The sequence below is a fragment of the Echiichthys vipera genome (assembly GCF_963691815.1).
Source record: "Echiichthys vipera genome assembly, chromosome: 22".
In the NCBI taxonomy this organism is placed as follows: Eukaryota; Metazoa; Chordata; class Actinopteri; order Perciformes; family Trachinidae; genus Echiichthys; species Echiichthys vipera.
Window position 1 is genome coordinate 16,948,475 of NC_139847.1, and position 12,433 is coordinate 16,960,907.

A 12,433-nucleotide genomic window follows, 5' to 3' on the forward strand; every position below is an offset into this window, starting at 1 on the left:
TTTTAGGGGCTGAACACACCGTTAAACCGCAGCTTATCACATATTCAGATGGTGACCTGGGTCAAACTTTCATCACATCAAACATGACTTTTTTGCATGCAACAATGAGTCACACTGCAGTTGCTTCTACTGAGCTCTTACTGTAGATTATTTGCTTCACTGAGAAATGTACTGTATGCTGCACAGACAAAATAGTTTACACGTAACTGACATGAGGATGACATGACGTGCAAAAAGAGGCTTTGGTTTTTAAAGAGCACAGTGTGGCAGTGAACAGCAGGGAAAAGACATTTGGACTTGGACTTAAACAGGTCAACCTCTGACTTACAGTAGTTTGATGTTGAACTCTTATTTCTGTACACGATGGATATAATTAAGATAAACCTTTAGGAACTGTAATCTATTATGTGTGTATTTCTTTAGTCATTTAGTCTCATATTCAGTCTTTAGATTCCTGTTTATTCTAGCACTGGAGTATGGTCTGATTACGCCTGTTTATCATGCTGGGAATGGGGGTAAACACTCTGGCTTGTTTCTACTTTTTAAAATCCTCAGTTGAGATAAGAACATGGCGCCCCATAAAAATGAAATAACAGCTTTATCTCCGCACTGTACATCCAGTGAGCCAGACTATGTTTATTTCAACCGAATCACTGTAAACAGGATGAAAGATTTCCAGTTGTTCTCAGGGAATTATGTTAGAGTGTAACTTTCAGGAAGGCAGATTCCTGCATTATTACAAAGACAGTTCAACTTGAAAGTGAGTTAGTTTGCACAAATTATTCTTTCTAATATTATTATTTCTTCTTCTCTTGTCTCGGCTTGTCTCTTCTTCCGCCCGTCATCAAGTGGCCCCCTCACCTTGTATGTTGTGTAGCGGTCATCCATGGCGTGTTTGATAAGAAGGTTCTTGAGAACGCTCACGGCCAGCTGTCGGACCTCGGGCCCTTGCTGCAAGGCCTCAGCCACTTCTCTCAGCAACAGACCCACCAGGAAATGGTTACGGCAGTATTCCTCCGTCAGGCTGAACTCCAGACTCTGCTCTGTGTTCAGGTCACAAAAGAAGTGTCAATATAGAAGTACAGGTTGAACTGATGCTGATAACAATATGGCTTATTGGGACACATAGATTGAGGTATTGACTGTTTTTTTTTTGTTGTCAGAACATGCAATATCATCAGTATTGTCGAGAAAAGTGTAATAGACGTGTAATAAACTATGACAAACATTCACTGATTCAAAGTGCATCACTGCCCAACAGAATATCAACAAAACCATGTAACACATTCATTCAAACATTAATGTTTCCACACCGAAAAGGCAGATATGAGGATGGTTCCTGACTCAGTGTCTACGTAAGGGAATGTTTTGTTGTACATTTCCATTCTATAAATTCAGAAGAAAGCAATATACCAACAGGACTCAGAGACGTGCCACTGAAAATAGGAAGTTGTCTGTTTCAACACAAACTATGATGCTACAGTTTCACAATAATGTGGTGTTAATATCAAAACAGGCAATGCGCTGTGGGAACTGAGCGCCCCTCTGCAACTTTCTTCTCTAATGACAGAGACAGACAGGCGCACTGAGAGAGGAAGAGAAGCAGAGAGAATCACAGCTTTGGGAAAGATGTCTCTGTCTGGTGCTGTGCAAGTATCAAGCAAAGAAGCTCAGTTGATTTCCACAACAGCCAAGCTCCTCTCCTCCACAACAAACAGGCTCAGGTGCATGAAAGCATCAGGCTAGCTATAGCATTGTGCTGAGTGAGTGGGAGTGAATGGGTGTCCTACGAGAAAAGGGAGAGCTGACAGGATGACAGGTTAGTGCAGGTCAGAGCAAGGAGGTGCAGGTCGTTTGCATACGGCAGCAAACATGGTGGCGTGGATGTACGGTATGGTGCGGTGAGCATCACCTACCTACAGGGCCAAAAAGCTCCGTCGCATACGGAATAAAATCTGACCACAAGCAAAACACAAAAAACAGAGAGGGGGGGAGTAAAAATAAAGAAATTGGGGGTGAAACTGTAAAACAATCCATGCAGCATTTCCACAGCACACAGTCTGTTTTTCACTTGTGCTTGTGTAAAACGTGATGTCAACAAGTGTTGGATGAACTTGTTAAGCAGGTAAAGATCACAGTAACTTGCCACCTGCTCAGTGTGTATGCATGGGCCAAACAATCAGGCAGGTTAATACAGGGGATCAGTGTGGTGGATGCGGGTCAGAACGAGGTGGGTGAGAGGTGGGGGTCATGTAAGAGCTAGTCAGTGGTTACATGTGTGCGGGGAAGTGTAATGCATTCAGTGGAAGGCAGGATATGATATCTGACTCTCACCTTGTACCCTCTGCAGCTTGGTGCGCCCAAAAGCCATGGGAAGGTTAAGAGGGATGAAGTGTTCGTGGTTACACACTGTCATCAGGAAATCAAATTTCATTTCAGCCAGTACCTGTGACAAACATAGTTGCATGAGTGTGGAACCTGTGGGTGCATATGCAAATTAATATTAACCGCCTCAGTACATAAAGATACTTCTCTTCTTCATTCAAATATAATCCTTGAGGCTGCTGATAAGGCTACTCAAACAAAGCCTGCTGACTGTCTGTGTTGGTTTCATTTGTTAGTCAAATGTGCTGGTGATAGAGACAGAGCGGCAGGGCAGGAGAAACAGCACGTTTGTCTGTTCTTTACACATGAAATACACTACAAGTTCAAAGAAACAACTTTTACTTGACTGTTGTTACTTGGACCTTGAAGTAGCACTTGCTGTGTGCTGGCTCAGAGTCAGAGGACGTACCTTAGGATCCTTGAGACCAAAATGACACATGTAGTGGTTGACCAGGCCGAAGGCAAAGCCCCTGTTCATGACGGTCAGGCATCTCTGAGGGGAGAAGAGCACATGTGCTGCTGAGGTGGAGCAATAGGTGTGATAAGAGACAAAGCAAACGCTTTTTTGAGAGTGAGATAAACACTTTAAAACAAAGCTGTTGTGTTCTGCAGGGGAGTTCAAAATAACAAGTGTGCACTAAAGGCAGGAAGAGAAGCTCAAGTCACTTAGACTTGTACAATTTGACGCTCAGAAACTCTGACTCTTTGAAACACTACACTGAGTGATTCTCACCATGACTGGCCTTCATTTAACACATCAGATACATGTTTGTGAGTGAGTCCCCATCAGACAGCCTTTAATGAGTCAAATTAGGTCGGTTTCATGTTTTTGCATGTGGCGTTCACACCTTGATGAAGGTGGCCAGGCTCAGGTTGATGCAGCGAGCTTCCTCTAGGATTTCCATGTGGCGGATGGTGATGTGTGGCATGATGGACAACACCAGCGACTGGAGCGCCTGGTGGAAACTGTCGGGGAAGCGCTGGGCCCGGGGCATCTAATGAGATGGTCAGGAGGACAAATCGCTTGAGTTGAAGCCATGAAAAAGTTCAAATGTCAAACAGCTGGAAGCATCACAAAGACAGGCGACACATTTAGAGGTAAAGTTGGGGATATACATCTTCTCTGAACAGATTGCAGTGTAACTTCTTCTTAACAGAAGCATTCAGCGACAGCCATCACTTTGCTTACTGCTGAACGTCTGGCAATACAGACCCATGACATCAGGATATAGCATCTGCACACAGCTCAATGATTCACTATGAGTCACCTGTCCTGTCTTTGAGTGTGTGGGAGGTTTATTTTTATACGTGGTGATATTTTGCAACACCACATGGTATAAATGTGCGTGTGAGATTCATGCCAGATGTAGACATTTGTGACTTTGGGTCGTGTCACAAACACTCATATTGTTAAACCCACACATATGGAAAAGCGTGATGACAAGCTGCTGGATCAAAGAAATCACTCAATACCAACCTTTATGCGGTTGCCCTCTTGCAGATACTGGGCCATGGATTTGGCCATGGTTTCAAAGAAGAACCAGGAGTACTACAGGAAGGGATAAAAGAGGACTGCAGTTAGACCACTACACTATGGGTATCTCCCAATATGCTAACAAGCTTCCCAGGAAAACACAGTGGTGATGACGGGGGAAAATATGAGCCTAAGAAAGAGAACAGTTCAGTGCAAGCTGCTACATGCTTAAGGACAGACATTTCCCTTCTGTTCTGAGGACATGATGAGCTGTTTTATATGCAAGTATGCCACCTGCTGTTCAATGTAGGTACTACAACGGGACTGATGCAGGAATTGTAAGAATAGACAAAAAGCCAGAGTGCACACACCTTGAGCAGTTTGTTGCTGGTGTTGAAATCAGCAGTTTGCTTGAGGGTGGCTGTTACAGCGGTAGCCAGCACCTCATGGGTGGTCGCTGAGTTTCCTGATGCAGGGTTGTTGGTCACAAACACATACTAAGATGGAAAAAATAATAATAATAATATAAAATCAATAATGCAAGTCTTCTGATTTTATACTCCCTGTAGCAATGTTGGTGTTTGTAGGTTACCTTAACAAAAGAGCGCAGGTAGTGTTCCAGGCCTTCCTCGTGACATCTGGAGACTATATGTATTATCACACTGGAGAAACAGAAGCAGGGCAGCGTTATACTAAATGCCTTTCAATCAGAATTAAATAGTACAAACTGCAGCCACATTTTACACAAGTGAACAACTGACCGCAGGGAGTTGACAGCAATCTCATGGGTTTCTTTGGTTGCTGCTGTAAGCACCCCAAACAGCTGCATCAGCACCGTTGGTAGGAAGTTGATGATTACATGAGTCTCCATGGCGTGCAGGCACTATAGGAAATACAGGAAAGTCATGAAAATTAAATTAAACTTGGATTGGTAATATTAGGAGGTTACACTAGACTCAATATGTAAGGGAGTTGATTTTAAAACAAAGAAAGTCAAAATGTTAGAAAAGTCTTAGGGCTCAGCATCTTGCCCAAGGATACTTTTAACATGCAGACTATGGGAGCCACGTACTAAACTGCCAATCTTCCAGTTAGTAGACATCCGCTCTACCTTCTGAGCCACATCTGCCCCTAATATGTACATGAATAGAAAACGGTGTAGGTACTGAGATTGATCCTTGAGGGACACCACAGTGTCGTTGAATAGATTGAATTGCTTCGACGTCAGTGCAGTGATTGGAGACTGCTGTACATGAGAGCTATTGTATTGGGGAAGATTCTCAAATATATTGATTAACTAGAAACCATCTTGCGATGGGATCACACCAACCATTGGTATTACCATATTTTATATATTACTATATATAATCAATATATTACATTGTTTTTTAATAGAGATGGGGGATATCATTTGAGGGAGGAGTTCATTTTAAAATATATTTGTGTCCAACATTAAAATATATATTTTTCACAAGGTACAGGGAGGAAGAAGTAGCATTTGACCAGATGTTCTCACAGATTATTTGAGAACGGTAAAGAAGAACACAAAGATCAGTGTGGATGAGCTCCAGAGATACAGTGGGAAGATGGGAGAAAGTTCTAGAAAGTCAACCATCATTGCAGCCCTCCACCGATCAGGGCTATATGACAGAGTGGCCCAATGGAAGCCTCTCTTCAGTGCACGACACATGAAAGCCCGCATAGAGTTTGAAAAAAAAAAACACATGAAGGACCCCCATACTATGAGAAATAAGATTCTCTGGTCTGATGAGACCAAGACTGAACTTTTTGGCCTTATTCCTAAGCTGTATGTGTGGAGAAAACCACCTGCCCAATACAATACAAACAGTGAAGCATGGTGGTGGCAGCATCACGCTGTGGGGCTGTTTTTCAGCTGCAGGGAAAGGACCACTGGTTGCAGGTGAAGGTAAGAGGAATGGGGCCAAATACAGAGATATCCTGGAAGAAAACCTTTTCCAGAGTGCTCAGGACCTCAGACTGGGCGGAAGGTTCACCTTCCAACCAGACAATGAACCTAAGCACACAGTTACAATGACAAGAAGTGACTTGGGAACAACTCTGTGACTCTTCTTTAATGGTCCAGCCTTCCCTACTTTTACCGCCCTACTTCTGGCACCCTTGCTCGTACCATACCCATCTTTAAACTCAGCCTTCATTTTGATCCCAACTACACACCTGTAAAGTTTCATGACTGTATCTTGCACAGCTGCAAAACTATCGTGGTGACAAAATCTGTCCAGAGTCAGACAGACAGATATATAAACACAGAGTGAAATACTCAAAAGTTCCCGCTCTGATGACAAACACACAAAGACTCACAAGGTGAAAACAATACATGCATCGCTGACGCGTCTGGTAATCACGTTGTTGTAATAAAACTTGGACACAAAAACTGCAGGCTTTACAGTAGATTGGAATTCTGTTAGTACCTTGCAACAACAATTAAGATATAATAAGACTATAAATTGACCGAGTGGAGTGTTCACCACCTCATTGTATCTCACCTTCAGGTATTTGATAAGTTCTGCTGGGCTGCCCTCTGATGTCGTCCTCATCAGCTGGCAGTGCTGGAAGAATTTGTGTAGATGCAGGTCCTGTGGAGGAAACAGTACAATATAATTATCATCCACACACACTCGCTTTATACCATCTACCTTAATGCATACTGTACATGTATGAGTGGGGATTCAAAGAATGATTGAAGCATAAAGTGGTGTACCTGAGCGTATATTGTTGATGCCACATGGGTCCTTACTTTGAACAGAGGCTTGGCATTTTCCACCCATTTGATATCTGGGTGGGACTGTTGAAATACACGCAAATATGAAGCATTCAAGTTCATTTCATATGTACTGAGACATAACTATGAAAGTATTAATGTGTATCCCTAACAAAAGACTGACTCAGACGCCGGCAGTATTTAATTGCCTGATGTCAAATTCTCTGAACATCTATTAGCTTTTATTTGAGCTTTACCATTTTTGTTGAACATTGGTAAGGCCTTGAATTAAGGGAATAGGGTTGTACCTTCCTACTGTCCTGACAAAGGTATCCAGGAGGCAATGTGGCAGCAACAGACAGCTGGAGCTCTACTGACTGCATCCTCCCGTCTTTGAGCAAAGGCATCCAGGAGTAACCCACTGAAACACATGAAAGCAGCATTGTTGGGCTGCATTTATCAGGATATATAACATAACGTAACATAACACAAGACTATAGTAAAAATAAATGAGGTCAATACTGAAATCATCATAAAAATTGTAGCCAGCAGTGTGTTTTTTTTCTTTCTCTTTTTTTAAAATGAATGTTGCATTCAAGGACACATATCCACTCACAGGCAGAGGTAGTTTCCCAGCAGACTTACCCAGTGACTCTACTCCCTCTCTCTTCTTGCTGCTAGCCTTGCTGCTGGACTCACAGCTGATATGGTAGAAGGTGAAAAGGATGTGGTGTTTCTCATGAACGTGGACCGGCAGCTCAAGCTTTACCTGTGCACAGGGGAATAGGTCACTGTTTTAAGCTTAACATATCAGCATCGTGTCATTCTTCTCACTGACATCAGAACACGACACACTGATGCCAATAATAGACTGAATACAGTTATTCTAACAATAATAGAGCAGTGTCAACAGTATTGATTTCATGCTTTTAGTCATGCCACTTACACAGTTCCACATACAGTGGCGTTCACTTCACTCATTCTTTGATTTTGTCTTTCAAAAATAGCAGTTATTTTCAAGTTTTTGTTGTTGGTTTGTTTTCATCCAACCAGAACTGGTATAAAATGAATGGAAAGTGGGGCATCTTTGTCTAGTGTGCACTGTGTAACTACATATCGAAATGTTCAAAGGGTTTCTGCACCTTCTTCAACATGGGTACAAACCAGAAGAGCTAGAATTGAGTAGGTGTGTTAGCTTCATATAAGCCAAACTACTGAGTGCTACATGTAAGTGTACATTTTTTTGCACTTATACTGTATGTCAGGCAATTTCCTCAAATTTAAAACCCCCGCTAAATACTAGTTTGAAACACTGGCTTTACAGAACAACACTTCTCAATTGTGCTGAGTTACAGTGATGGCAGACTATATGTGGTCTCTAACACAGGAAAAAAATATAAAGTTAGAGATAGAGGCACAGGTCGAACGCAGCCTGTTTACTAATACAAACAGTAAAAACATATCAAAAGAACTTCAATTTCTATTCTTGCACAAAATATAGAAATCAAGCACTTTTAATGATCCATGTGTATTTATGTCTTTAGTGTATATGTCTAAAATAAAGTTTAGTGGAATCTATAAAACCAATTTTTCACTAGGGGGCAGCATCAGCAAGGAAATGTGTTTTCCCTATGTCTTGCTGATTTTCTAACAGGAAGTGACAAATGCAGAACAACTAAACTGATCGAGTAACCAACAAACTAAGAATGTCATGACTGACTCTCCAATGATGACACAAGCATTAATCATTCAGTTGTGTCAGTTGTCTTTCTTGGGAAATGTAGAGACCTCCATAAGATTGTGACAATGTTTGTGTCCTGACTTTAGAGGATAAAAACGATCAGGGCAAAATATGTAAAACAATCAAGGTCATTGTTGTTCTGTTTGGGCAAAAATTCTCCAAGATGCGAGTGGAAGCTCAAGCCTGGGAGGTTAATCCCAGTGAGCGTGCCTCCGTGTGTGTGCATGCGGGTGTATGTGGGTACTAAAATCCTAATCCGTTGGATATCAAGGCCATATGGACCCCCTCTGCTCTACCTCTCTCACAGTATCCTGACCGTACCTCTTTCGCTGAGCTCCTGGCCTCATATATGTATGTGTGTGTGTGTGTGTGTGTGTGTGTGTGTGTGTGTGTGTGTGTGTGTGTGTGTGTGTGTGTGTGTGTGTGTGTGTGTGTGTGTGTGTGTGTGTGTGTGTGTGTGTAACAGGGTCTGTGACTGTTTGACCAGTCTAGTGTGAGATCACAGCTCTACCCTGAGACAGATTTATGGGATTATCTCAGTGCTGGCTGAGGAATTTGCCGCTCAAATAATCTGGTTCTAGGGAGTTTGAGAATAGTTACCAGAGTTTCGTTATTGTTCCAATTCTTAAATCTTATTAGGTGTAAATAACCTGATTGATGCTGTTAAAAGTTTAACAGAATGAATAAATACCATGCATGTAAAACTCAGTGTATCTACTGTGAAGTGTAATTTGAGCCAGTTAGGATAATGAGTAAATTATCTCACCTCGTCGTAGAACTCCGGGCTCTGATTGTGGTGCAAGACGGCTGCGTAGGAGCTGCTGGCGAAGAGTGAGTCCCCCGGCTTGCCGTAGATGCACTGAAAGGCAAACGTCAGTCATCAAACACTGGCCCTTTGATGTTGGGGTGACAGTGGTGAGTAAGTGACAGTATTTGGAGTAAAAGACGGGCTGAGTGTGCAAGCCCTTCATTGTATGCACCTTTGAAGCACCGACAGATTAAACAAAGAATTGAGAAACCAAAGAGGGGAACCTGAAAGGATCAAAAGCATAGCCTCTGACGAGAAGAGTCGGGCCTCATCGGGAAAAATGATATACATTTTCAGGCCTTGCATAGTACTGTTTACTGTATTTTAATGAAGCAGCAGGCCCTTGCCTCCTCTGCTGGATGATGATGACAGAAAAAACAACAAACACAGAACAATTACAGCACTTTAACTCCACATGTGATGACTTAAATATAATTTTACTTTCCAAATGGCAACTAGAGCCATTAGCAGATGTAAATGTGGGTGTATTTGTTTTTTAATGAATGCACGCTCAAACTCTAGGAGAAACACAACCACGGCTCTGTTTTGTATCAGAGCAGCAGCCACTGCTGGAAGAAGTTCTGTAGGAAATCTAAACCTGTACGACAAGGTCATGCTTGATATTGCTAAGATATGTCTAATGAGGGGCGAGCAAAGGGAAGCAAAAACTTTAGACCTGTTCCCATGGCTGGTTTGATACTGTAATTAGGATGCTAACCGTTGTGGTCATCTCTAATGAGCAATAATGAGCAATGCTGGCAAGAGGAAGGACAGAAATCTGGAGCCAAATGATTAAAATTGAGACTGATTGGAGCCGGGATCAGAAAAAAAAAAAAAGCTGGAGCCTCTGCAGGAGGACTAGATGAGCCTGGAGGATGGGTGAGGCCCAGAGAGAGAGGACAGGGTTCAAATGCTCAGCTCAGTCTGGGAAGAAGCTGGAGGGGGGAGAGGGGATTACACAGATTTTCAGCAAAGATCTGTTGCTGCGGTCGCAAGGTACAGTACAGTAGATGCGTACCACCATGTAAAACCCGACACTCAGAGGCCCTTACAGCAGCAGCCGGTGTAGGGGAGCTGATGAGAGTCCTGATTACCTGAAAGAGGAAGAGAGTCCAGGCGTGGCTAGAGGACTAGAGGAGCTGCCTCCTCGGATCTTATCAGAGAGCCTGTCCTGTTCTCACATGTACTGTACCACTCAGGTTTTCTAGTGCACTGTTAGAGCCAGACATTCAGGTGAACCCACAGACGAATGAACCTGAGACAATGACTGTGGGTTTGAATGGTCAATAGTGCTGCGTATAGTTGGAAAAAATGGGGATACCAGGACCACTAAGCCTTAAAGATCCTGGTAGTTTCAATTCACAGCCTCTTCACGTTCCTGTTGCAAAGCTCCAGAAGAATTTCCTCTGTCGAGTCTTCCGCTGCCTCTGATTCAAATCTCCTGAGGTGTGCTGCTGGCTCCTGCTTCTTGTCTGTAAACAGCTTCCTGCCTCACTGTACTCCAAGCATTGTTTGGGACCAGACTGTACACTATCTGAGGTATAACACGCATGGCTGCACGCCTGTCTGGACTAACTTAATCAAGGGCATCAAGTGCAAATGTTTTGGCGGTTGAAGTCAAAGAATTGCTGTTTTCTTCCCTCCCTCTGGAAAAGTGAAAAGAAAAACAATCCACACTGACTTTGACGACTGTTTCCATCCACAAATATTTGACATGTGTGGCCGGGGAGAAATAGCGAGGAAGAGAAGAGAGAAAAAGAGTGACCATTCATTATCTTCTCCTGCCAGCTATAATAACCAGCTTCTGTAAGTGTTTCCTTTCTCCTTTTCTGGCCCCTTAGCCGCACTCTGACTTCCACTTTGTGAAAAGCAATAAAAAGAAGAGTTTATCATGTTTGAGGACTCTGTTATTGATCAAATCTCACTTAGGGCATCCTTCAAGTTTACATGACAGTATATTGTTGTTTCTGACACCCTTGCACCAGGCTCCTGCTAGTCTGTTGAAAATAAATGTGTGCTAGTTTTAACCCAATCGATCGATCCTCTTTTTTTAATTCTGTTTTATTTCCCTTTGTTCAGTGGAAACTATATCTACACTGTATTTGTGCATGTATATTGTCCTGAGCATGCTTTTGACCAAAAATGTCATTAACATATACACATATCATACACTACTCTCTCTGGATGACACTTCCTGTCAGCCTATAAACTCCTTGTTCATAATTTGCATCTCTGTTTTAGAAAAAACTTCAGCAAGTATTTTATCATTTCAAGTGTTTGTAGTTTCAGATTCTTTGTTGATGGATCATTGTATCAACAATGGAGTATGATTGTTCTTTAAACACCACATATTATGCTCCATTTCAGGTTCGTAATTTGAGTTTCTACTAGAACATGTTTACACACTTTAATGTTTTTAAAAAAACAACTGTTTTCATTCTCTGTCTGAATTGCTCCATTTTAGCGCCTGTCTTTTTAGGCCCAGGGAAATGACTGTAACAGCACTGTATCGCATCTTTCTACCTACTGTGTATATAGTATAGTTGTGACATCACAACTGTACAGAAGTCCTGACAGTTCATTTAAAGGTAGTTTCTGAAAACAGGCTGTGAGCATTTCTCTGTGGATTGAGTGTTTTGATACTTCCACAGTATTTATACTGTATACTATAGCACCTCCACCTGCTTTATTATCAAAAACACATGGAAATCTCACCTCTTACAATATGGGACCTTTAAGAAAAAGACTCTGAGATTTCAAGAATAATATCAAATGTTACTCTGGTATGATTTATACTTGGTTTTTCTGCATAGAAAGTAAAAAAATAACTGCTGGAAGCACACCCACCCCTTCTCCTTCATTGAGAAACTCTGGATCTGGCCTGAGGCAAGTGCAGAGGAAGTGGCTGCTGTAAGCTGAAGTTATACAGGGAAACCACATGGGGCTCACATCTCAGTGATTGCTTTAAAGATTAGTCTGTGTGTCATTAACATTAATAGTAGCTTACATATTAAAATACAGTAAACCGTTGATACAACTCACCTTTAAAGGAGTTGCACCTTCTTCATCTGAATCTCTGAACTGGATGCAAACTGCGATGTTTCTAGCCTGGTGTGGAGGAAACATTACATCAGTCAGAGCAAGAGAGAGTGACCCAACATGTGAAATAATCATTCATGTGTAAACAACGACGACAACGACAACGACAATGACACAAAAACCAATCCTTGTTGTAGACTCTGATCATTCATTCCCTCCATCACCACTCTTAACTTCTAACTTTCA

The 12,433-nt window shown here is 42.1% G+C and overlaps 1 protein-coding gene across 2 annotated transcripts in view; it reads right to left on the reverse strand.

Annotated features, from left to right (window-relative positions):
* The window catches only part of dock11 (dedicator of cytokinesis 11), a 64,549-nt gene that overhangs the window by 27,429 nt on the left and 24,687 nt on the right, over positions 1–12,433 (reverse strand). The window contains exons 18-32 of one of the 2 annotated variants that reach the window (XM_083937123.1): positions 12,191–12,256; positions 9,107–9,199; positions 7,245–7,368; positions 6,908–7,020; positions 6,600–6,683; positions 6,385–6,474; positions 4,621–4,742; positions 4,452–4,521; positions 4,231–4,356; positions 3,863–3,934; positions 3,234–3,380; positions 2,795–2,878; positions 2,335–2,446; positions 1,917–1,955; positions 862–1,043 (exon numbers count right to left, since the gene is read on the reverse strand). In XM_083937123.1, the coding sequence (XP_083793249.1) occupies positions 862–1,043; positions 1,917–1,955; positions 2,335–2,446; positions 2,795–2,878; positions 3,234–3,380; positions 3,863–3,934; positions 4,231–4,356; positions 4,452–4,521; positions 4,621–4,742; positions 6,385–6,474; positions 6,600–6,683; positions 6,908–7,020; positions 7,245–7,368; positions 9,107–9,199; positions 12,191–12,256 (1,524 nt within the window). The remainder of the gene's footprint in view (positions 1–861; positions 1,044–1,916; positions 1,956–2,334; positions 2,447–2,794; positions 2,879–3,233; positions 3,381–3,862; positions 3,935–4,230; positions 4,357–4,451; positions 4,522–4,620; positions 4,743–6,384; positions 6,475–6,599; positions 6,684–6,907; positions 7,021–7,244; positions 7,369–9,106; positions 9,200–12,190; positions 12,257–12,433) is intronic. The other variant, XM_083937124.1, reaches the window with a different exon arrangement.